The 25,027-nt window shown below is 42.7% G+C and overlaps 1 protein-coding gene across 2 annotated transcripts in view; it reads right to left on the reverse strand.

Moving 5' to 3' along the window:
- The window catches only part of BMP1 (bone morphogenetic protein 1), a 405,539-nt gene that overhangs the window by 86,240 nt on the left and 294,272 nt on the right, over window positions 1–25,027 (reverse strand). For both annotated transcript variants that reach the window (XM_069213962.1, XM_069213963.1), the window contains exons 9-11: window positions 15,410–15,512; window positions 13,320–13,436; window positions 1,464–1,609 (exon numbers count right to left, since the gene is read on the reverse strand). In XM_069213962.1, the coding sequence (XP_069070063.1) occupies window positions 1,464–1,609; window positions 13,320–13,436; window positions 15,410–15,512 (366 nt within the window). The remainder of the gene's footprint in view (window positions 1–1,463; window positions 1,610–13,319; window positions 13,437–15,409; window positions 15,513–25,027) is intronic.

Raw genomic sequence — 25,027 nt, forward strand, 5'->3', positions numbered from 1 at the left:
CCTTCTGAGAGTCAATATCTTTTTGAAAGTGCTAGCTGGGACTGAAATTGCATGTGCCTTTTTCTAGTGAGTTACCTTTGTCACCATTCCTATCTCATTTTTTCTGATACTAGGTGGCTTACACTTATTTCTATGTGAACTACTGATACCTCTTACTTTGAAATTTATGGTTCATTCTTTGTATGGGTGCTCTGGTTATACTCATTTCAGGGCGAGCCGTCAGGATGCACTAGTGAATGTGAGACTAGCTTAGATATAGTTATGCCAGCTGTAAGAACATGAGAGAAGTCTGTTGCTAAATGTGGAGGAGACCTTTTAGGCGGCAGCTCGTGATTTGTCAAAACATCAATGCAGAGTCCCACACTTTTTCTTAGGGTCCCATTGCTGAATGCCAAGGTTGCCATACCTTTTCTTTCAGTAGACTACACTTGCAGGTTCTTTTTTCATCCCCTTTTCTTCCTTGATCATTATTTTCCTATCTCTCTTTCTCCTTTCTTCCCTTTCTGTCTTTCTATCTTCCTTTGGGTCGTAGGCTGTTGGTGAAAAATGAGCCTCAATCTTCTAAAATAAGTGCAGGTGCCCACCACAGACACATTAAGTGGTGGGTATGGCCAAGTAACCATACTTCGCATAGGAGAGCGGTACAATCTCTGGAGGGCGCAGGCCGCTAAAGCAATCACATCTAAATGGAAATGTGCTGCATATGGAATATTATGCCTGGTGGTGAGGAATAGCAACAGAGTTAGTTTGTTCAATCCATGGGTAAAGGAAGGTTTAACAAAAGGCAAAATTGTTTTATGTGTAGCTAACAAAAGCATGAGTCTTCCCCCTAAATCAGGAGTGTCTGCATGTATACTTGTAATGCGCTCAAATGTACTCATTATATACCTGCTAAACATATATGTGACGTTTTAAGACCCAATGTCCCTTTTTATGATGTCACTTCCCGTAAAGTCCTTGGTTGTGATGTCACTTCCTGTGGTGTCATGTACGTGATGTTACTTGCATACTGCCTAACTTGGTTAGTGCTCCCACTTTGTTTTTTGGACTTGTGCCCTGACTGTACCCCAGTCCATGTTATCAGTGTTGTAGTGTACTATAGGGTGAGCCAGTCCATTGGTACCTGCTCCCTGCTGTGCAATATGAACAGTAACAACCTGCTACATTTCATTCTCTGATCTGTGCTGCATGGCACTGTAGAGCACTGAAAAACCTTGACCACTGCTCTGCAGTGCACTCTAGGGACCACAACTTCCAGCTCCAGACAGTATACACATGAAACTATAGGGTGTTGCAGGTTTTACATTCTTTCTGTTGGAGCTGCTTGGCACCTTAGCATTCTACTGAATACGAACATCACTGCTCTCTGTCCCTTATAGCCTTGTGGCACCCCCAAAGTAGGATTGTCCCCGATCTCTGTGCTTTCTAGTGTCCTGCTGGAGGGAGACTGGCTGGAACCATACCTCGAAGGACTGAAAGGTGAGGCCAACGTGGAAGCCCTCTGATACCACGATTTTCCAGATGCACACTTTGCTTGGTCGGTAATCGTCGGGGTAGTTTGGAGATTGGATATGACCATTGTCTTTTTTTACATCACCTCCACAGATCGCTGAATTAGAAGAGGAAAAGAAAAAAAGTCACATGTCTCTACCAACAGACTTGCAGCTTAATATGTTATCGATATACATGCTGTGCTTGTTTCTTCACCCAGTGGCTTGGGCACAACGTTCACGTGACACCTTCCTCTTTCCAGTTAATGTTTCTCTACAGTGCCCCACATTCGTCCTGCAACCTCATGGGGAATACACATTCATAACAGATTTCAAGCTGCAAAACTATTGTTGGAGGTGAATAAAATTTTTGAAGCATGAATCTTTCATATATTAACCAGCGGTGCACAGACAATGAGTGTCATTTATTTTTTGCTGAGTTTGACATATGGTTCAAATGGCCTTAAATAAAACTGGAAGCACAGCTTGTCACCACTCTTATCTGTTTTCTGGTATTTGCACAAGTATATTAATGCACTGCCAAAGTGTGTGTGTGTGTTGGGGGGGGGGTAGATAGTGGGGGAAAGGTGTCCACATACATCAAGCACAGCAAAATTTATTTGTAAAAATATTGAACAATACAATCCATATGCACCAATATTTTTGGGTGAAAAACATTAAAAACATTCTAATTTTCACATGTTAAAAAAAACTGAGTTCTGAGATTCCTCATTCATGTAGTATTCCCTGTATAATTTAGGGTTCTAGTTCCTACTTTATGAAGTTTGCATTTGATAAGTATTTGCCACATAAATTTGCATCAGTTTTTGATCATCTGCCATGGCTGAGATTCGTCTTGTGATCGGCCTATGCCAATTACCTCAAAAATCTACAGAAGGCTAAAAGGACACTGTTCCCACCCACTTTTTATATGTTAAAACACTGAAGCTGTGATGTCAATCTCTACTGCCACCATTTGATGAGAAGCACTCTTTTGAATGCCACCAGTAGTGTACCCACAATCCTTAGTTTCAGTACATTTAAATATTGTCACAATTCTTTGCTCGCCACTCACTCTTGGTCTTTGGTCTTGTGTGTGGGCCTACGCCACATCAAAAATACATCTGTCCCATTGGTGAGTCAGGGTCCTGGGTCTTAGGATGTTCTCTTTGATAAACTTTCCAACATCTATCAATGCACGGAGGCTTCACCTGCCCCTCAGTGTAACAAATACTACTTCCTCCAAATCCTCCAGAGGCGGACACTATTGCTGTTGTATTAGCACTGGTAGTCTTCCGCTGGCCAATAGGTAAATGTATGGTTCTATCATTCCCAACAATTTCACCACTTCTCATGCTGTCTAGGACTGTAGTCTAGCAAAGGAAATTAGTTGTCACCAGCTAATCACCTATATAATGATAACATGTATGGCATCTGTTGGGAGATGGTTATATACTAGAGACAATCATTTTGTGAACTCTCTTGGAGCACACCTTCCCGCAAATAGCGTAAAAGTGAACTGCTAATAGCTTTGCCTACCATGAAACTCAGGAACCTCTTGTGCCCTCTGTGCATTACAATGTGGGGGTATACCTCCTTCAGACCTATCGTAATCACAAAACTGCTCTTCTATATGAGAAAATGACACGAAGAAGAGCTGGCACTTCAAGTGTTTTTGCTCCAACCATTGGCGAAGGAACCATACAAATAAAAGACCTCAACAAGCTTGTCCATTTTTTGTGTGAGTGGGGCAACAGAATGTTTCCAAGCACACAGTTCTCTGGTGTGCGCAAAAATGATGGAAGCTATTAGCCCCAACACACACTTTCATACGGCATATAAACAAAGAATGGAGATTCCTTAGATGATGATTTCAAGAAAGAATGAGGGGAAAATTTTTTGCTCAAATCACTGCATTGTGAAGAACGTTCGTGAAAGCAGAAAAATTAGATAAAACATATCCATTCTTTTGGAACAAAGCAGCAAGAGTCCAACTCCTAAATAGGAAGAATGACATGGTATCAGGTAAGCCACGTCTTCTAATGAGTGATTAGAAGTGGAGGAGGATATATCTGAAAGTTCTTTTTTAAACGCTATCAACCCTGTCATCTGAGGCTTTCATTAAAAGTCCTGTCATACAATTTCAACTCTTATTATACCCAAAAGGTTCTTCAATCAATCAGTGTATTTGTAGAGCCACTACCATCCGTGAGGGTCTCAAGGCGCTGAGGGGGGGGGGGAAGGAGTACAGGGGTGCTGCTACTGCTCAAATAACCAGGTTTTGAGCCGCTTCCTGAAAGTCAGCAGGTCTTCGGTCTGTTGTAGGGGCAAGGGAAGGGTGTTCCAGGTCTTGGCGGCGAGGTGGGAGAAGGATCAGCCTCCGGTATTCGCTCTTCAGATGCGGGGGACAGTGGCGAGTGTGAGGTCGGCTGAGCGGAGTTGGCGGGACGGGGTGCAGAAGGCGAGTCGTCTGTTGAGGTACGCTGGACCGGTGTTGTGGGGCGCATTGTGTGCATGGGTGAGGAGCTTGAAGGTTATCCTTTTGTTGACGGGGAGCCAGTGTAGGTCTCTCCAAAGGGGAGTGATGTGGCTGTGGCGGTGGGCATCGAGGATCAGGCTTGCAGAGGCGTTTTGCATGCGTTGCAGTCGTTTGAGGAGTTTGTCCGGGGCTCCTGCGTAGCGGGCGTTTCCGTAGTCAAGTTTGCTGCTGACAAGGGCTTGGGTGACTGTTCTTCTTGGATCTGTAGGGATCCACCTGTAGATCTTGCGGAGCATGCAGAGGGTGCTGAAGCAGGATGAGGAGAGGGCGCTGACTTGCTTGGTCATGGAGAATGTTGAGTCGAGGGTGACGCCCAGGTTGCGTGCGTGGTTGGTGGGTGTTGGGGCTGCTCCCAGAGCGGTCGGCCACCAGGAGTCGTCCCAGGCTGAGGGGTTGGCGCTGAGGATGAGGGCGTCCATCTTATCTGAGTTCAACTTCAGTTTGCTGTTCCTCATCCATTCGGCGACGGCCTTCATTCCTGCGTGGAGGTTGGATTTGGCGGTGAGGCGGTCCTTGGTGAGGGAGAGGATCAGTTGGGTGTCGTGGGCGTAGGAGATGATGTTGAGGTTGTGTAGCCGGGCGACGCGGGTGAGAGGGGCCATGTAGATGTTGAAAAGTGTAGGGCTGAGGGACGAACCTTGGGGAACGCCGCAGATGATCTTGGAGGCTTCGGAGCGGGACGGGGGGAGGCGGATGCTCTGGGTTCTGCAGGAGAGGAAGGAGGTGGTCCACTCCGGAGCTTTGTCCCAGATCCCTGGGTTGTGGAGGCGTGTGCGTAGGATACGGTGGCAGACATTGTCGAAGGCAGCCGAGAGGTCCAGGAGTATGAGGGCCGCGGTTTCGCCGTTGTCAAGCAGGGCCCTGATGTCGTCGGTGGTGGCGATGAGTGCGGTTTCGGGAACTGTGATGCTGCGGAACCCTGACTGGGATGAGTCCAGGATGTTGTTTTCTTCGAGGTAGTGGGTCAGTTGTCTGTTGACGATCTTCTCGATGACCTCGGCCGGGAATGGGAGCAGGGAGATGGGATGGAAGTTCTTGAGGTCTCTTGGGTCTGCCATGGGTTTCTTGAGTAGGGGTTTGATCTCAGCAAGCTTCCAGCTCTCGGGGTAGGTCGCGGTCTCGAAGGAGATGTTGATGACTTTGCAGAGGTTGGGTGCGATGGTGGCGCTTGCTTTGTTAAAGATGTGGTGTGGGCATGGGTCTGACGGAGATCCAGAGTGGATGGTGCCCATGGTTTTGATTGTGTCGTCTTCGTTCACGTTGGCCCAGACGAGCAGGGGGTCGTAGTTGAAGGTGGGTGGAGAGTCTGAGGAGTCGGTGATTGGCGGGAGTGGTCTGGCTGTTGAAGCTGTCATGGATGTCTGTGACCTTGTGGTGGAAGAAGGCGGCGAGGGAGTTGCACAGATCATGTGAAGGTGGGATGTTGTTTGTGCTGGAGCTGGGGTTGGAGAGTTCAACTCCTTGCTGTTGTGGGGGTTGTTATCCAGGCGGTCTTTGAAGGAGGTTTTCTTGGCCAATCTGATGAGGTGACGGTGATTGCGGATGGCGTTCTTGAAGGTGGCATAGTTGTCCGGTGTCTGTTCGAGGAGCCACAAAGACTTTCTAGTTGATCCCACCCCCAATGTTTTCAGCTCCCTTCTGGTCTGGTCATAAAAAAGGGCTCACGTTGTAACAACGGTGGTACATCAGAAATAATCATTACTTGAAAACTTTTCTTAAATAGTTAACACAGGGTTAAAAACTGCAATCACTGTATTATTATACACTCAAAGTAAAGACTCTTTTTTGCTCTGTTTACAATGTGAGTCCATCAGCCTGCATTTCTTCTTTCACCACCGGTGCAGGAATGTAGTTTTTAAAATGCTATTAGGGTAAACTTATTTGTCAATTCTAGCAAAAAAATCCAGTCTCTTAGAGACTGCTAAAGGGTGTTACTCATCCTATGGACAAATGGCTCCCTGTGCTATATTCTACGAACCATGTTTTCTATGTCATGGTGCTCTGGGTAATGCAGACATCGTGGAATCATTTGTGTTCATGACTTCAATGCAGAAACAAACTAGTTCTTGTGTTGCTATTTTGTGCTTATTCGCAGAGAGTACAGTAGCACAGTTGAGAAAGACCCCCTTTGTGTGCTTTTTAAACTGAGTTAGATTGGGCCAACAGTTGCTGCATGACCAAGGTGAGCAAGGGATTCTATTGGGAAATCTGCCTGAGCATTGACTATCTCAATTTTAAATTTGCCTGCAGCTGGCTGTATCACTGCGTTGTACTTTATCTGGATATCTGGCAGTGAGGATCTAGTAGGGTACCATTTCTCCTAAAAAGTCCCAGTCCTAAAATCATTGCCTAACCTTTCAAGTTCCTCTCGAAGCTGCTTATCTTTCTTCCACAAGAAAGCATGTCAACATTGTGCAAAAATATGTTTGAGGCTCTGAGAAGCCTTTAGAATCAAGGCGGAGGACATCAAAATCATTATTATATGCCCATTACAGGTGTTGATTTCAGTTCTCTCTGCTTTGACTGCTCTAAGATCAAAGGCTTCCAATGTAAGAAATCTCTTTAATGAAAGTGTTAAATATCGCACCCTAGTTTGAGGAGTGCCAAGACTTTGGCAAGATTATCATTAAAAGGGTATAATTTTAAGGTTTTATTAATTTAAGATGATCTCAAATGACTGAGGAGGCAATCTTCATTTCTTCCTTCCTCAAAGTGTAATTGCCCATCTTCTGCCACTTCTACGACATTTTCTGACACAGAACATGAAATAGATGCCTCACCATCTACCTGTACAGCTTAGAATTCTAAAGTTTTGTATCTCATTCAAATAACATACTTGATGTCATGGTGGTTTGTCAGTCTACAAAAACCACACAAAAGCCATACCGAGTCCAGTATTGAGGCTGACTATGAGATTTAGAGCTTATCCACATAAATTCATAACCATGAGAGCTTTATGTTGAGGCCATGAACATAAATTAAAACATTATTTATTACATCTATCAACTAGGAAGTGAATTTGTGCCAAACTCAGTAGGAACATCACCACCAACATGATCCATCAAATGTACCGCCACATTTCTGTCCTCAGGTTTCCACATTATGAAAGCTATGCATCCAGTTGGTGGTGAAAGAAAACAAGGGTAACCTTGTGTTTACTTCTGCAAATAAAGTAGGTCAAGAGGTTAAAGAGTCAGATAAAAAAACTTGTGAGCAGCCTACAAAGTCACAGTTTCAAACAGCAGCAAGGTTGACTCAGCCTTTCATGTTTCAACTGTTGGTTATATATAGGTAAGTTATCTACGCACACAGCTCTCTGTGGCCAGCATATGAAAATGAGTTATTTATCTGAACTATAGTTCTTCAGCATTGGAATCTTTCATAGATTCACATGCTTGAATCATTCCCCGTCGTCAAGATGGGAGTCCCTGGTACCTTTAAATTAAGTAGTACTAACATAGGTTAAACCTAAAGGCCCTTAGGTCTCTCAGTTTAGCATACCACCCTTTAGAACCTTCCTGAGAGAAGCTCCAGTTCCTCAGATTTTCTAAGCACAAGTGAGTAGAGGATATAACAGTAATAAGAGAGGTGAAAGTGAGTTTCTCCGGGTAGGTGGGCGGGCCGCATGTGAATCTATGAAAGATTCCAATACTGGAGAACTAAAGTTACAGGTAACTAATTTTCATACTCCAGTATTTGAACGTTCATAGATTCACATGCTAGAATCAGAGTAGTAAGCAGTATTGATGCACATTGTAGAACATGTATTCCTGATCCACATATATAATCATCACGTCTAAATGAATATATATATAAGTTCTTAAGACCGCCTGGCCCACCGCTACTTCTCCTTGAGACAACGCATCCAGGCAGTAATGTCTGGTAAATGTGTGGCAGCTTTTCCATGTTGCTGCCCTACAAATGTCATGGAGCGGCACACCTGCAAACAGTGCTGCGGATGAGGATACTGCGCGTGTTGAGTGAGCACGAACAGAGGCTTGCAGTGGCTTACCTGCTGCTTGATGGTAAAATCAGACTGCTGAAGAAATCCATCTTATAATGATCTCTTTGGAGAGCGGTTGACCTTGTCTGGGTGCGACGTACGCCACAAATAGCTGGCTGGTTTCGTGAAAGGCTTTGGTCCTGTCCAGGTAGAATTTTATGCATCTTTTAATGTCGAATGAGTGTAGAGCCTTCTCCGCTACAGTTGTAGGATTTGGAAAGAATGTTTTCAAAACTAGAGGCTAGTTTAAATGGAAGTCCAAGGGGACTTTTGGTATGAAACGAGGGTGTGTGCGCAAGATTATTATATCCTGTTTAATCTTTAAAAGGGGATCTTGTATAGGCAGTGCTGGAATCTCACTGACTCACCTGGCTGACGTTAGAGCAATGAGGAGAGCTACTTTCCAGGAAAGGAATTTCATAGAAGCTCTATGGATTGGCTCAAATGGTTGCTTTATGAGTTGCGCAAGAACAATGTTGAGATTACAGGAGGGAGGAGGAGGTCTGAAGGGTGGAAAAACTTTGAAAAGGAGAAGAACCCGATCGTCTAAAAGATGAAATTGCCGCCAGGTGACCCCTTATGGAGGAGTGGCCAAGTCTTGAGAGTGCCAGATGCAACAAAATAAGGCAATATTTATTACAGTGATGTGGAAATAGGATCAATCTGCTGCTGTTGGCACCTCAAACAGAACCTCTTCCATTTACATGAATACGTTTTGTTGGTGCTAATTGCTCAGGCCCTTGATATCTGCACTCCTGTGGATGTCTAGATGTGCGAACTCATGGTGCTCAGGAGCCATGCCGATAATTGCATTGATAGAGGATTTGGATGCAAGACTGGTCTGCTGTTCATTGTCAGCAGATGCAGAGATATTTTTAGTGAGATGCGAGGTTTCACTGAGAAAAGAAAAAGCTCCATGAACCAATGGTGGCAAGACCAGTATGAGGCTATTGATATCAGTGTGCATGGTTCCCTTTTCATTTTGGTTAGGACCCTTGAGATCAGAGGAATGAGCAGAAAAGCGAATGCAAAAATTCCGGACCATGCTACGGAAAACACATTCCTCCATGATTCCCGGTGGTGATGCCAACGTGTGTAATATTGGCATTTGGTGTGTGACCAGCTGGCAAAGAGGTCGAGGTTGGGTGTTCCCCACTGAGAAAATATGTGGTTGACCATGGACTGATCAAGTTCCCATCTGTGACAGGCTGATTTCAGTCTGCTGAGAGTCGACTATCATGTTCTGGCTGCCTGGGAGATGAATTGCTGTTAGTAGTATTCCATGCTGTATGGTCCAGTCCCATATCTCCTGAGCTTCCTTGGAGAGAGGAAGGGATCTTATGCCCCCGTTTGTTGATGTAATGCATTGTAGTGGTATTGCCACTTCTAAACTGGCTATCTTTGGGAGGAGCGCCTGCAAAGCTAGGTGAACTGCTTTTAGTTCTTCTAGATTGATGTGCAGTGTTCGAAACCGTGGTGGCCATTTGCCACTTATTTGCAGGTCCTGCAAAAATGCTCCCCAACCGTCTAATGAGGCGTCTGTGGTGATAACCCGTGGGGCTGGCCGATGATAAAATGAGAGGCCGATGGAAAGATGATGCTTCTGAGACCACCATACCAGAGATTTGGTGATGGCCGGCGTGATCTTGATTTGGTCTTTGAAGCTTCCTGAGACCTGAACCCACTGCAGACTGAGCTGTTCCTGGAAGGGGCGCATTTTGAGTCTGCAAAATTGAACTAGAGGGATGCATGAAGAGCTCATTCCCAATAGAGACTTGTAAAGGCCTACTGAAATGAATTATTTTCTTTGCACTGACTTTGACAGAGATAGCAGTCTTTGTTGTCTTTCTACAGTGGGGCCGGCAATGCTGGATTGAGTGTTCAGGTTTGCCGCTAGAAAAGTGATCATGCGTGATGGTTGTGGTTTGGACTTCTCCCAATTTATAGTTAGACCTAAGCTGTTGAGTAAGGCAATGCTTGTTACTGAGAAGACGTTTGCTTTTATCAGCTTATCGTTTAAGTATGGGTATACTTGATGCTTTCTTCTTCTGAGAAAGGCCGAAATAAGTGCTAGGCACTTTGTGAATATCCTGGGAGCTGTCTTGTGAGGAGGATTGGGTGGAGGTATTTGGACAAACTCCAGCATGTGTCTGCACTTTACCAGTTGTAAGACCCACTGCTCTGATGTTACGGTTTGCCATTGCTGGAGAAATAATGACATTTTTTCCCCTAGATTTAGAAGATGGTTGGGGGTAGCCGGAGCCCTGGATACATTATGACCTGCGAGCCGAGTCCTTAGCTGGACGTCCTCTAGGGGTAGCCCTATTGTAAGCCGCTTGAGGAGGTCGTCTTTGGGAATTTTGCTGGCGAAATTGTTGGGAGGTGGATGTGAACGATGGATATCTAAACTGCTGATAGCCTCCCCTATATGAAGGCATTCCATGTCCTCTCGTAGCACGAAAGGAAGACTTTCGAAACTGCAGTGTTCCCATAGATTTTGCCGTCTGGGTCAGATTTTATTGACTGTAATGCCTCGTCAATATGCTTCCCAAAAAGCACTTGTCCATCAAACGGAAGGTCTAGTATTTTATTTTGTACTTCCGGACTAAATGATGTGGCCTTCAGCCAACCTTGTCTTCTGAGGACAGCAGCCCCTGCAAGCTGACGAAATGCAGTAGTGACTATGTCCATTGCACAGTCAATTATCTCTGCCGATGTGCGTTCTCCTTCAAGTAATATCTTTTTAGCTTGCGCTTTAGTATCCTCTGGCAGTTGATCAATATATGGGACTATGTCAACCCATAATTGCCTGTCATATCTAGCTAAAACCACAAGTGAGTTAGCCGCTCTTACAGTTAGACTGGACATTAAAGAAAATCTCTTGCTGATACTGTTCAATCGTCTTCCTTCCTTGTCCAGAGGTGCGGATATTAGTGCAAAGGGATTTTTGGATCTTCTCTGCGCTGCTTGCATTACCACTGAATCTGGGTGAGGGTGACAAGTTAAGCATGCTGGGGCATCTTCGGGTGTTTTTATATTTTTTGTCTAGGCGTGGAAGCACTGCTGTGATTGTCGCCGGGTTTTGCATGACTTTCAAACCTTCTTCCCATATGTAATTGACCTTCGGCATGGAACATACTGATATTTGGAATGGCTCCTTAAAGTCATATGGAAAGCAGTTTACTTGGATGGCATGGGAAATGCAAATAGTTCAGCAGTCCTTTCCATAAGATTATGGAATCCTCCGATGTCCTCTGGAGGTGAGTCTACTTTTGAAGGTGAAGGAGAAGATGGGGCTGGAATTATATACTCATCCCACTCCGACTGGTTGTCGAGGAGCTTGCTTTCCTCTTGTTCTCCTTCAGATATGTCAGTGCCTTGTGGGAGGGTCATATCAGGCGTGACTACTTTTGCTAAAGGTAAAGTGGTCGGCCTCGGACACAGGGTGGCTACCTGAGAAGTTGGAGATGATAGGGGCTGAGGTTGTACCTCTTCTGTGGCTGGGAAACGCCTTCTATAGTCGGCTAGCACTGCCTGCAAGTCAGTTATTAAAGCGTTTGGCAGATAAAACACTCTTGATATGGTTGTATGAGGGACTGTGCGCTGTTCTGAATGGACCCACATCATCTGATTCATCGTCACCCTCAAGAAGGTGATCTGGTTTTAAAGGGGTTATTTTACTTGGAGAAGTATTCTCCAGTGTAATTCTTGTAGTTTCCTGTCTTTCGTTAATTTTTTCTCTCGTCGACGGTGTCGTAGATACCTTCATCGACGGCGTGAAAGGAGTACTCATCGATGCTGCCTTCGTCGTTGAAGACTTTGAAGATATTTTAACCATGGACGGCTTCATGGTGGAGGCTACCGTTGACGGGGTCATCGTCGCCGATGACGGTAATGAAGATACCAAGGTTACCGTGGTGGACAATGCTGTAGTATAAGTCTTCGTCGATGTTGTCCTCGTCGACAGTGGGTAAGTCATCGGAAAGGCTGTTGTTGGGACTGTTGTTAACAGTAAGATGGATGTCGTCATTGACCAGGATTTTAAAACTGGTCTGTCGACTGGAGGAGCAGAGGAAGGCTTCTTAAAGGAGTGAGATGACCTAGACGGAAAAGTAGGAGGCACAGATGATGATTTTTTTTTAGCCCTTTCGGAACTGCTTGAATTACCTCTTTCCTCTTTTGAAGAGAGTTTGTGAGGAGATGAAGAAGGGCTGAGGCATTTGTAAGAACCTGAGGTGGTCTTTTTGTAGGCTTTTCTTGGCTGCTCTAAGTAGGACCTTGACTGAGGAGTCCTCGCTCTTTTATGTGACCTCCTGGAAGATGTAGAGGAATCATCATTCTCCGAATCAGAGACTGGATTATCTCTAGATTTAAGTTTTTGCAGCCAACAATCTTCTTCTCTCTATCCATCAGGGTTTTAGAGGAAAAGAACAACATACCTTGCGATCATTTGCAGAGTGGTCTGGATAAAGGCACTATATGCAGTTCTGGTGAGGGTCTTCAGCGTGCAGCCTCTTTTTAGCACAGGTTTTTCAGGATCTGAATAAACCCTTTCTCTTATTGTCAGACACGGTGGAGGCCTTATCAGGTATCAGTCAGAATTAGTTGAGAAGAAAGTATAATTCTTTTGGGTATTCTAAACATAGAGAAAAGCAGAGCAGAGCTATGAGAAGAGTCCCTAGCATGACAGGCTGTAGAAAATCTGAGCAACTGGAGCTTCTCTCAGGAATGTTCTAAAGGGGGGTGTCGCCTAATTGGTGGATTCTTCATTTTGGCCCTTTTTCTTAAAATGACTCTGATAGAGTGCTAAACTGAGAGGCCTAAGGGCCTTTCGGTTTAACATATGTTAGTACTACTTAATTAAAGGTACCGGGGACTCCGATCTCAGCGACAGGGAATGATTCAAGCATATGAATCTATGATGTTCCAATACTGGAGTAAGAATAAAAGTTCAAGGGGAGGGTTTAGAAAAACACTACTGATTAAAACACAGCTTATGCATTTTAACTTTTTCATTGGGAATAGGTTAGATCCTAAAGGAAATTTTAATAAAAGGAAATACTTCTTGCAGAATTATGTTTTTCTGTAAAATAAATATTCCCCTCAACCTAATGCAGTATTAAACCTTGGGGCCACAGCGCTGCCCAATCCCACACGTCCACAACTAGACTAGTCATCCTTTTCACATATTAGGGTATAAATATATATTTTTAAACTTTTTGTGCTCATTCTGAGGGATATGGTGGCATCCCTAACCTTCCTTACATTACTTTTGAATGTTGGTTACCTTCATAGACAGCAAAGAAACCCTTTCCAAGCCAGTTACTGCTGCTGCGAAACTCGATCCAGAGCCGGCTGTCGGTCGAGATGATGGGCTCTGGCACCTTGTCCCCACAGAACCTGCCTGAAGACAAGGAGAAACACTTAGAGGACAGCCCGCCACACAATGTCAACTCTACATCCCTCAATAAACATGGTCCTGACAAATCTAGCTTAAAACCGTACCTCTGACATGTTTGGGCTTCATCCAGCTACCAGAGACTGGATAATATGAAAGTTTACAATTTTACTACAAACCTAATAAATCTAGTACCCAAAATTTGTCCCATATAGAATGAGTTTCTTCATATGTTTAAAACTTCTCTTAAGAAATCTACTCTGAAAAATTAGCTCCAGAGTGCTCTCCAAAATGTGTTCCAGTAGTATATTCTTACTCACTCCTTTCCATAAATGCTTGAAACCATTTCCAGCAGTGGATAGAAGATGCACAGGGGGCAAAAGATAAGGGAAAGTGCGAAAATGAGAGCGCTAGAGAGAGATCAAGGTCACAGATTAAATGCTGGCAAATGTCTTGCACCATCACGAGCAACATTTTTTTCTGGAATTTTAAAATATCCTTTATGCAGCTCAGCAAATTGTGGTTACCCTCAAAATGTAATCTTCTCAGTGTATTTTAAAGAGCATTTAGTCATATTAGTTGGAAGACCAAAAAGACCAATAATTTCTTGTTCCAAACAGCGCCAGAATGTACAACTTAATTAACCACACCACTTTCCAGTCATGCGCAGAGGCAGGGCCCGGGCAAGGCACTCTTTCACCACTGCTCACTAAATTTGCTTGTAGAGGGTCCACATAAATAATCCGATGATCGTTCTATTAAATGATGTTTCAGTTGCAGAGTGGCCCCAGGCTATCTGAAGAATCCGCATAGACACCTGGATTGATTCACACCTAGACTAATCTGAAAGGCAGAGGTTCTGGGGTAAACTAGCCACTAACATTCATTTAGAATAGGGTGGGAAGGATAGAAATGTGTGGTTATCAGAAGACAACAGGGTGCAGGTAGCCAAGTGCATAAAAATTCAGACAAGAGTGTAATACACCAGAAAGTATTAGAACTCATTGTACCACAAGACGCAACACGTTGATTTTGAGCACTAAATCTTGGGGTGGTAATGCACCTACAAAAAGCTCATGTAAAATGTCTCCCTCTTTGAAATCCATACAAGATCGTCTTAGGGTGGTATCGCCAGACTACAGATGAACTTGTGTTCGAGAAGAATTGGGAACCTATCTATGCAACACAGACACAAGCATCTGTATACCGCCTATTAGGAATGTTGTTAATTTATCAATCCACTCGGGACAGGATTTTGGTCCACTTGGGGAATCTTTTTTTCCCCCCAATAGTGATACTTTGGTACACTGTTGTAACACAAAATGTTGGGGCCCCCCAGCAGAATATAATGAGTAGCTGCTGAGTTTTGCACACCTCACAGATAATCATTGGCCAGGGGCTGAACGAAGGTCCCAGGAAGGGCTGCAGGTTCCCTGAAGAGTTGGGTGGCCCCTGAGCCACAGGAGCTTGGGTTACACCCCTGCTTTAGTATTAGCAAATAAAACACTGTTTTGACTGATTCAACAGGCATGCTTCAATCTGCCAGGACCATGTTTGTAGTGCATTCTACTATTTGGAAAAACTCTGAGGATCTACCACCTACACACTATAAAGATGTTGTGTGCAAGATTCAGGTCCTATCATATCTAAATCTTGTTATGGGCAGCAAGGAGATTTTCGTTGTCCAGTTGCAAAGGTCCCTTTACTTTCACCCTGAAATAGCTATAAAGCAGGCATGGTGCTTTGCCTCAATGTCAAAACCATCTTTAAGGACAGTTGTGTCAAAGTGTGGAAAGCTTGCTTTGGGATCCCACTCGAAATGCTTTTTATGTTTCTGATGCTTGTTGACTAAGGAGACATGGGCAGTGTGGTGTTGTGTTACCAGAGATGAGGACATCAATTACTTTACCCTTTATTACAAGTTGTTTGTTAGTTGAGTTCCCTTTTGTCCAAATCATGCGCAACTAATGGGACATTACCTCGCGGTGGAGCCTTTCTCCAAAAACCATCGCGCACCTCCACATAGTCATACCAACATAGGCGGCTCCGGTAGAGATCCATGCTGGTGAAATTCAGAATAATCTGCAAAAAGAAAATAAATGTATAAGTGAGGGTGCCATTATCCCACTGGGGCATATATCATAAAATCAAACTACCACCACAACTACAAGCAGATTTCAAAAGAGGGAGAAATTAATCAAGTAAAAAAGAAGGTAAGAGAGATGAAACAGGGGTGACAATTAGAATGATGTGTAACAGAGTAGAAACAATAGCTCAGGAATAGAGAGGTGTGTGTCCGTATAAAAATTCCCTGAAAAAAACTAAAGGTAAGAGTGACGCAGTTGGGTGTTGAAGTAATACTAAAACTAACATTTAAACAAAAAAAATCACAAAAAATCAATAATTATAGTTTACTGAGCTAAGTATAACTTGTACTCCCTCCTTACACTCCTTATGACCGGCTGTGGACGGTGGGGTTGGCTGCCTAAACCCCTACCACGCATGGCCTTAAGCAGTGTGGGGTGGGGAAGTCCTCTGTTGGCCGCATGGCCTGACCTGCAGCAAGGCTCTGCACTCAACCCCCCGCAGCCAGACAACACCCCCCCCAACAGATTCTCACCCCACATTTTTTTTTTCCACAGTACTCCTGGAGCACTGCTACCCAAGCGCCACACTAAGGCACCGAGGTGACCAAGCCAGCTTCAATAATTGGAGATTGCTTGGTCCAACATTACCAGGGGTGAGACTTTTAAGGCGCCTTCTACGGGAATCCCCTGGAATCCACAGCACATGTTTAAAATGTTTGGCCCTTTATGTGGGGGGTGGGGAGGGGGTTGGTCCTCTTGGTCCAGCCCTACAAGTGGTAGGGGGTCAGGGCACCACTGACTGCATTCTTATAGGGTTTTCTTTTACTTTAGCTTCAGAACACTGTGACAGAGAGTCCTCATGACCTGTAATGGTGTGCGCAACAATTTTCTTCATGTTACAGTCAGCAAATCAAATTGCTCCTGCAGGACTGGAAACAAAAAAACACTCCCTTGGCCAATGAGATCACTCCATTTTTTAAAAACAAAATTACAGTACAGGTGTGGGGGTACTTTCGAGAAAGGACCTGAGATGAATGAACTTTTTTGTGAAAGTTTTGTGACCTTATACCTGGATATTGAAATGAGATCAAAACTAGAGATAAAAACTAACATTTGAAAAGCAAAAAAACACTGAAATTCACAAGCTATAGTTTCACTGAGGTAACTATAACTTGCGTCTCTGCAATGCAGTCTTTACAACCTCACATATTACATCGCTCACAACATGTTAAATTATATCAGGACATCATTTATGACATCTCAAATGAAATCTCAAACAATATCACTCATCTTTAACTCATGTAGCCATTCATCCATCCACTAACTAATTTTTGTACTCTGACAATCGCTATAAAATGCACACACTCTCAACATACCTATGGTAAAGTAAAAGAAATGTGGGAAAAAGGAAACATGCTGCTGTCTAAAGATGATGGGCATATACTTGCAGTAATAAAACTAAACATAGCAGCTGTCATCTGTCTTTGCAGAGGTATTGTAAATAGTTGGTCATTAACGTTCCAGCATCACCCTCACATTTAGAAACAATGTGCTGGCCATTCTGGGACGGTAAAACAATGATACACTATGGACAACAGCATTCCGTCATGGTCTCCAGGTTGAGAAGAAGTGGCCGAACTGTATACAGCACCCTGGTAATGTGGCAAGAAAGAGACCTATTAGCACTGCCTGGAGAGCTGAAGTATCCTTTTAAGAAACATTAAAATGGAGGCGACCACAACTTAGTTTTATACCCTGAGCTAGACTGCACGAAAGGTATGTCTGGGAGACTCAGTGTTGCATGTAATTCCCCGATTAACATTATGTCACATAATGAACTGGTGGATAATTGAAAGAAGATCCCACTGCTGGATGAGGTCTACACTTTTTCCTCATTTGTCAATGATTCGTCTTTAAATAGAGAGTTCTGGCTGGGCATTAAGGATATGCTTGGCTGAACTAAAACAAAAACATCCCTCCCCTGAACATTCTCAGACCAATCTCCTGTGCTGCTAACGTTAGAAGTTCCCAAGGCATGCAACCACAATGCATCTGGCGTTTGCACCCAACAAATCTGCTGGACCAACTATTCATGGAGGAGATCAAGGAGCGTACTTGATCCTATTTTGCTACCATTTGAGGATTAGTCGAGACAATGGCAACACTATGGGAAGCCTACAGGGTGGTGATTTGTGGAGAAAGTATCTCTAAAAGTAGTGGTGGCTTCAAATCTATATGCGGGCAGCTAATGCATTTAGAAAGGGAAATTCACACGTTGGAGTGGCAAAACTACGATACCTAGGACCTGTTGCTCCTTAAGCAATAAAAATCTAAGCTAGGGGAGATTAGAGAACAGCCTGAACGGGAGGCACATTTCAGTAGTAAGTATGAGGAAGGTGAACTCCCAGGACATACACTAACTGCATTCATTAAACCAAACTGGGCAGCCAATAATGTGCTTAAGATACAGGCTGCTAAGACCTGAATAACATACAATTGTGCCGAACTCCTGGAGACATTTATGAAGTACAATGCTGGGTTCTATGGTTCGCGCGTGTCAGAGGAGTTGAGTGACATACATGCATGCATGCATGCATGCCTAGACAGGCCCACCTTGGTGTGGTTAAATCTGGACCAGTGATTCCCCCTCTTGTCAACCTATTGAGGTTGAAGAAATCCAGGGAGTGATCGAACAGTTATGTAACGGTAGTACAATGTCCCCCTGGTACAGTTCTACAAAGTATATGTATAGGAATTTGCTCTAGTTCTGTTAGACATGTATAAAGAGGCATACTAGAAAGGTATGGTCCCACAGTCCATGCGGTAGGAGATAGTACTTATGCTTCTTAAGTCTGGCAAACAGCCTGAGTGAGCTATGCAGATTATATTGCATTTGTCCTTGATCAATGTTGTCATCAAAGTACTGGCAAAAATACTGGCCAATGGGTTGCTGTCAGTGATGTATAAACCAAAAAAATGGCACACACGGTTCCAAAAGGCGGGAAATAGTATCTACCGGTTCTGAAAATCAGGGAAACCAAAAGGTTGTAAGCACGAGCCCTCACTCACCTTTCGGTGACATGCTTCATCATAGGGCTGTGCTCCTCGTCAGGCCGGCGCTGCAATGCCTGACGGGCCCCACACGGGGGCTCTTTGCCGGAGATCTTTTTAAGCGAAATGCATACCGGTCAAAAGTAGGTGATCCTGTGTTTACCTCACTTCATTTACACCACTCTCTAGTATGAGAGGTGGTGGCTAAAGATAACATTTTTGCGTTTTATGGGGAGTGTAGACATTATTTTACTATATCCCTATTCTTTGTTTTTAATCTTGCCAGAGGTACTAACATTTAATTAAAGATATGAACAGTTTTTACCTCTAGACATTTTTAACCTTTTCTATTCAATCCTCGTTTTCCTACTTTTGAAGTCTCTCAGCATTACAATTTAGTGGCAAAGGTTCAGTTTGCATACCTTTGGGTACATAATTGCAGGCACGCCCCACACTATGATCTGGAACAAAAAATGTTTTCTCTGCTTCCGAATCAGGCTGCATTGTTCCAAACAGCGACTGGGCCAAATACTGAAATCAATGTGGTACAGTGCACAACATGGGCCTGGCCCCATATAGTGGTACTCAACTAATGCCAAATGTTTTCAATATCTATTTACACACACAGAGAACAAACCACTGCTGCGTACACATATGAGAAGAAAGATGGGCGGTTTATTCCCTAATCATAAATTCATCACATTTGCTGACTATCTGGGGATGTCCACCAACACTTCGCTGGAAACTCTCACACACTGTACTTTAAAAAAACTTGATGAAAGAACTGTTCCCCATTTTCATAGGAAACCTACCTGGGTGGGAGCCCCTAAATATCCTCCTGACAAGCCTTTGTCCAGCCAACTAGGCTATTTAATTCCATGCTGAATAGGATAAAGGGGGTCGAAATCCACCCTAAGCAACAATAGTACAGAGGTCATGGGTAAAGAGTGGCACCACTGTTGTAGGCAGACTAAAGATGTGTCCCCAGTGGTAAATGTAAATTGATACACAATACATATTTGCATAAAGTGTATTTTACTCCTGAATCTCATAAAATTGAAACCATGTTAGATGTTACAGCCCAGATGCTGGAATCCTTGAGAAGATGTGGCGTAACGGCCAGAGCTGCCGACTTTGGAGCTGGGGGATCCAGGTTCGAATCTAGACAATGGCTCAACATTCTGTGATTCTGGCCAAATCACTTAATTTCCCAGTGCCTAAGGACAGCACCTGGATATCCTCACGGGTGATTAGCCGTGCTATACAAATCAGAGTATTACTATTATTATTTATTACTTAGATGCTGACTTTCTTCAATTGGCATGGAATTGTCCAGGTGTTGCCCGCCACTGGTCAAGTGTGATAGAAGCAACAGAGATTATGACACAGGGGGTCCTGAGTATCAGCCAGATAGTGGACCTTCCCGGGTGTGTCCTGGACATCCCAAAGCATTATCGAAAGCTGGTGGTGATGGCTGTATTACTGGGAAGGCGTAGAGTTGCAATGATGTGGAATAGCCGGCCAACACCTTGCTTCAAAGACTGGCTGAAAAATACGGTGTTTTACTAGGAGAATTCAGTGCAAATATTGTACCCCTGGGGTTTGCCAGAGGCTTGAACCAACACCAAAGTCCTTCCCTACAAATGTAATCTGTGACATTCATGTAACAAAATACCTATCTGTAGTCCTTAATACAAAGAAATAACAATCCACCCTTTATTACCCATTGACTTTAATAGAGTTTCGCGCATTTCAACGAAGAGCTATCTGAAGCAAATGGAAAAAGGTATGCTTGAAGGAGTGAACAACTAATTTGGTGTGTCAGAGTATCGAAAATGAGTAGTTTACCTAGGAATTCTAAGGATTAGTTCAGTGGGAAAGGAGCCCGTTGGATATGGGCAGGCAGTATCAAACATGCAGTGTGGATCAACTTGTGGTTCATTGAATAAGAGTGTCAATATCCAGCCATGGAATTAATTTGACGGTCAGCGTGTCCGCATCAGAATTTGCTCCAGATATCTCTTCATTAAAATCTCGGGATCTACTATGCGCTCTATATCCTACTCTGTCCTGATGATGACCCAAACTTTGCTGCTTTTTGGTTGAAACGCTGTCGACAAATATGTGCCAGAAGGAATTATTAGTGGAATTATGATGGCCAGCGAGGAGCTTTGCAAATTGTTTAAGTCATTCATGGATTGTTCTCCTCTGGATAGTTATTAACTGCATTCATTTGCTGCCCATCATGTGGTCCATGATTTGACTGATCATAAGTGCCTTTTTCCTTTGGTTTGTTAGGTTACTCACCTGCACAGTGTGATCTACCAGCACATATGAATTATACAGCACAAAAAGGCATCCCTCTCCAATAAGAACCAGGGCCATGTCGGTATTCATAAAAAACAGTGGTTCTTATCAATCATATGCGTATATTCAGTGAAAAATAGCACAATCGCATTAATAATGTAACAATGGGACGACAGAAAGGAAGGGCCCAAACCAAATGTCAATATAATAATTATATTTGTACGGAACTCATGAAGGTTAAAAAATGTCCCAAGTGAAGTGAAGTGGAACCCACAAAGAAAAGCAATATACAACTTGTGATCATTCGATACACCAAAACAGGTTACCAAAAGTTAGGCAAAATGTTTAATCACAGTTGCTTAAACCAACCTAATATTGTAACCCCTTAAAACTTATCTGGTTATGTACATGGATAAATTATTTCATTTACGTAATTTTGCATAACCTATTGTTACATTAATATATTGACATTATATGGTCTATGCGGGTGCGGAGTCTGTAATGAATATAGATTAATCTATGGATTGTATCTGTGTTTTTGGAGACTAGGAGGGCTGGTCTTCAAGTCTCCAGCACCGCTTCTTTTGGGATAGTTGAAGATAACCATGTGGTGAAGTGAGGTATTTACAGCCTCCGCCTTCCGTTTGTCTCATTGATATGTATATACTACGTTGAAATGATTTCTGCTATCTATAAATTGTTTAGTGACACCCTGAAGACTCTTGTCCTTACTCAATGTGGCCCCAGTTGAGAAATCTGCACAATTTTGCCGCTGCTTAACATTTCTTTGTGGATGATCTTATAGTTTTCTTAATAACTTCCACACACATCTGTTAAACATTTAAATATTGAACTGTATGTCTCAGGAGCCAGGCTGCTAGTTTAGGATTCTGAGGATTTGGATGAAATATCTTTCTGCTGAATTGTTTGTGTGTCAGTTTCTGCTGGAATATTTAGCACATTGTGGCATTGATTTTGTCACTGTTTCCCACTTGTGGAGGAGAGTTTATTTCTGTACTGGAATCTTTAGCACATTCTGTTATGCCAACTGTGTTAGTTGTAAAAATAAAAACTAAAACATTTGTCAAGCCCATATGGGTGCTAGTATGCTACGAGTTCAATTTTGGATGTTTTGAACTACTTGATCAATAATGGAATGATTAGTATTAGAGGATGTGTACACATAAATATATCGCACCAACTTTTCAAAAAGCCTTCCTCTTTGATAGTGGAAGGTAATGTCTGGATAGGAAGTCCTGGCATTCTGAATTTTAGAAAAACAACTTTATCCTTAGTCTGCCCCAAGTGCAGAATATTTATTCCACAATCTTGTGTTTACTCCCTTTTGTGGGAAGTACTTCACTGCCTTCCAAGAAAATCTGTCTGAATGATTTCTTCTCCTGGAGCATGACTTGCAATAAAAAATGTTTCTAACACTGGTTCATTGTCAAATCTCTTGAGCTAACAGTGTTGGAAATCGACTTTTTACCATCCATTTTTTGCAAACAGAATATTGCAGTTGTGTTGTCTACTGCAGTTTGAACATCCTTCCCATAAAATTGGCTTTGGAAAGCTTTGAATACCTGTCTTAGCTACAGATAATTTACAACATACACTTTCATTGTGAAGGTGTGCTCCCCACCCCACTAGTGATGCATCTGTGGCAATTATGGCATTTGGGATGGCTATGAATACTATCCCCTTTAGCTATCCCAATTCCTTGCCCATTTTGTGTGTTATAACAACTAGATATTCCGAAAACCCCTTTCACTTAAGACCACAGACTTTTCAACCAATCTTGAATTGGCCTTATGAGTAGTCCTGTATTTATGATCAAATGAACACATGATGCCATTTGACCCAGTAATTTCATCAAAATTATCAATGTCAGAAATGGAGACGTCTGTATATGAGTGTCTGTTCCTTCACTTCCAAATACCCTCTTTTATGCAGAGTAGGCTAGAGTACGTAGTGGATTCAAATTTCTTCTCTTTCTAGGTAGTTGAGAACTATTTCTTAACTTCTTGACTGTGAATCGTTCTAGAGAAGTTAATGTTATTTTTGGAAAGAACTCACCAGGACCAGTTGGAAGTTCAAGGTATGAGTACACAGGAATGTCCTCCCTACTGAGTTGAGCTGCTACCACTCTCACATTTTTCGTAAAAACCAGTGGTGCACATTTTAATCCAAACTATAAAGTCTTGAAGTGGTAATTAGAAAACATTACTACACACCTGGAATACCTTCAGTGAGATGGATGCACTGGTACATGAAAGTATGCATCTTTTAGGTCAATAGTGCCTAGGTAGTTGTTCTTTTCTGATTATAGCAGGACTTCATAGTCCGGGAGAGTTGTCATCTGAAATTTCTGTATTTTGATAAATGTGTTTGCTTAGCATTGGTCTCGATATCAAATCAAATTTAGATAAGAAATCACGAGTAGTACTTTTTCTGTTGCACCTTTAAAGTGTAGCGCTTGAATTGTCTGCTTCAATGCCCTTAACTGTTGTTTTTTATGTTTGTTGCTTTGGTAGAATCATAGGATTTTAGGAATTCTATGAAATGTTTGAATTTCTTGTTGTTTAACTCCTGCCTTTGTCTGTGAGGTTCTGCCATTTTTCTAAGTAATCCTGGATTCTGCTGCTTACTGGTGTTATATGTTTTTTGGAAGGGCGGAGAGTCTTTTAGCAGACGGAGTGGCTCCTCTATTGAAGTCTCTTATTTTGCCTCTGCCTCCACAAAGCTGTCTGCTTTGCTAATTTTGCTTCTTTGATCTGGAAACACAGATGGGATAGTTTGCTCTTCAACTCACGTATTTTAGGGCCGTCTACTACGACCCTTTTTAGCCACTTCTCCACCTCTGCAAAAGCAACCCCTCATTTACAAGGCCCCCATTACTTTTTTTTTTTTTCTTCAAGTCTTCAAGCCTATGATCAAATGGACGGCTAAATAGTTTGTATTGCTTATTCTTCGAAACTGCTGTCTTCAAAGAATCTTTTTTCTTTTGAAGGGGCTACATTATTTTTTTCTTTCAAGGATGAAAGCCTTAGAGTTTCTTGTTTGCCATTCGATAGTGCCTTACTGGTGGTTCTGTGCTTGGACCATATGGGATGCAATGTTTCCATGTTCCTTTCGATTGGCGTGGCTTTCAGCATTGATGGTTTGTCTTCACATATTTATTGCTTTTAATTTAAACAATTTCTCGACAGACTTACTCTGTCTCTGAATCTCTCAGCACTGTGGAACCCTGGTTGTTGACTTAGGAGTATCTAGTACGTCTTTTAGGATCAATTCCTGTACATTAACTGAATAAGAGTATACCTAAAGAGTACATCTGTTTAAAGCCAGAGCCTTATTGATGTTCCCGATAAGTCTCTTCTGAAAGCTCAACATCCACCTCCTCAGAAAGAAAACCCACATGTTTCATGGCGAAGCAATTCTTTTTTGTCTCTAGGTTTCTAACTACCCAGTCAACTCTATCTTTGCCCAGTATGCCAGAATGATCTAAGCCTGATGTACTACGGTTTTTGTTTTATAAAATAAACAGGCATAACAGTCTTCGGACAAATGGTCGTGAGGAAGACAGGACATGCATACTGGGCGTTCATCTATAACTCTCGCTTGTTTGGACAAAATGTGAACAAACTACTAATGCTATCAAATTGAATTGAGAAGACAAAGTACAAAGCTACTGTGATATACATTGTCCTACTTTGTCAAAGACCTTCACAAAAAATCGGTTCTGCTCATGTCGATTTGTTGTTTTACATCTTTGTGATGGTTCTCAATGAAGTGATCAACGTTCATTTTCTACGAAAACTCATCCATAAACATTGAACCCACCAGCGAAAAAAAATATTCTGAAATGGAAGTCATGTACTGGAGCATTGTGTGTCTGCTGTAGACATTGTAGTGCATCATGCCTACTACATGTGAATCACATTTCGAGTGCTGGGTAAATTAGCACTTTTTTCAGTACTCTGTGATAACACTGAATAAATAAATTACCCTTTATCTTGTTGTTGTGTTAAGGTTTTACTGTGTGACTATATAGGTGTACTTAAGATGTTAAATAAAATGTTGATATTGTTCACCAGGGACACTATAGATGTTGCATCTTTTTATTAATATTGTTGACCACTTGATGAACTA

This window comes from Pleurodeles waltl, chromosome 11, assembly GCF_031143425.1.
Source record: "Pleurodeles waltl isolate 20211129_DDA chromosome 11, aPleWal1.hap1.20221129, whole genome shotgun sequence".
In the NCBI taxonomy this organism is placed as follows: domain Eukaryota; kingdom Metazoa; phylum Chordata; class Amphibia; order Caudata; family Salamandridae; genus Pleurodeles; species Pleurodeles waltl.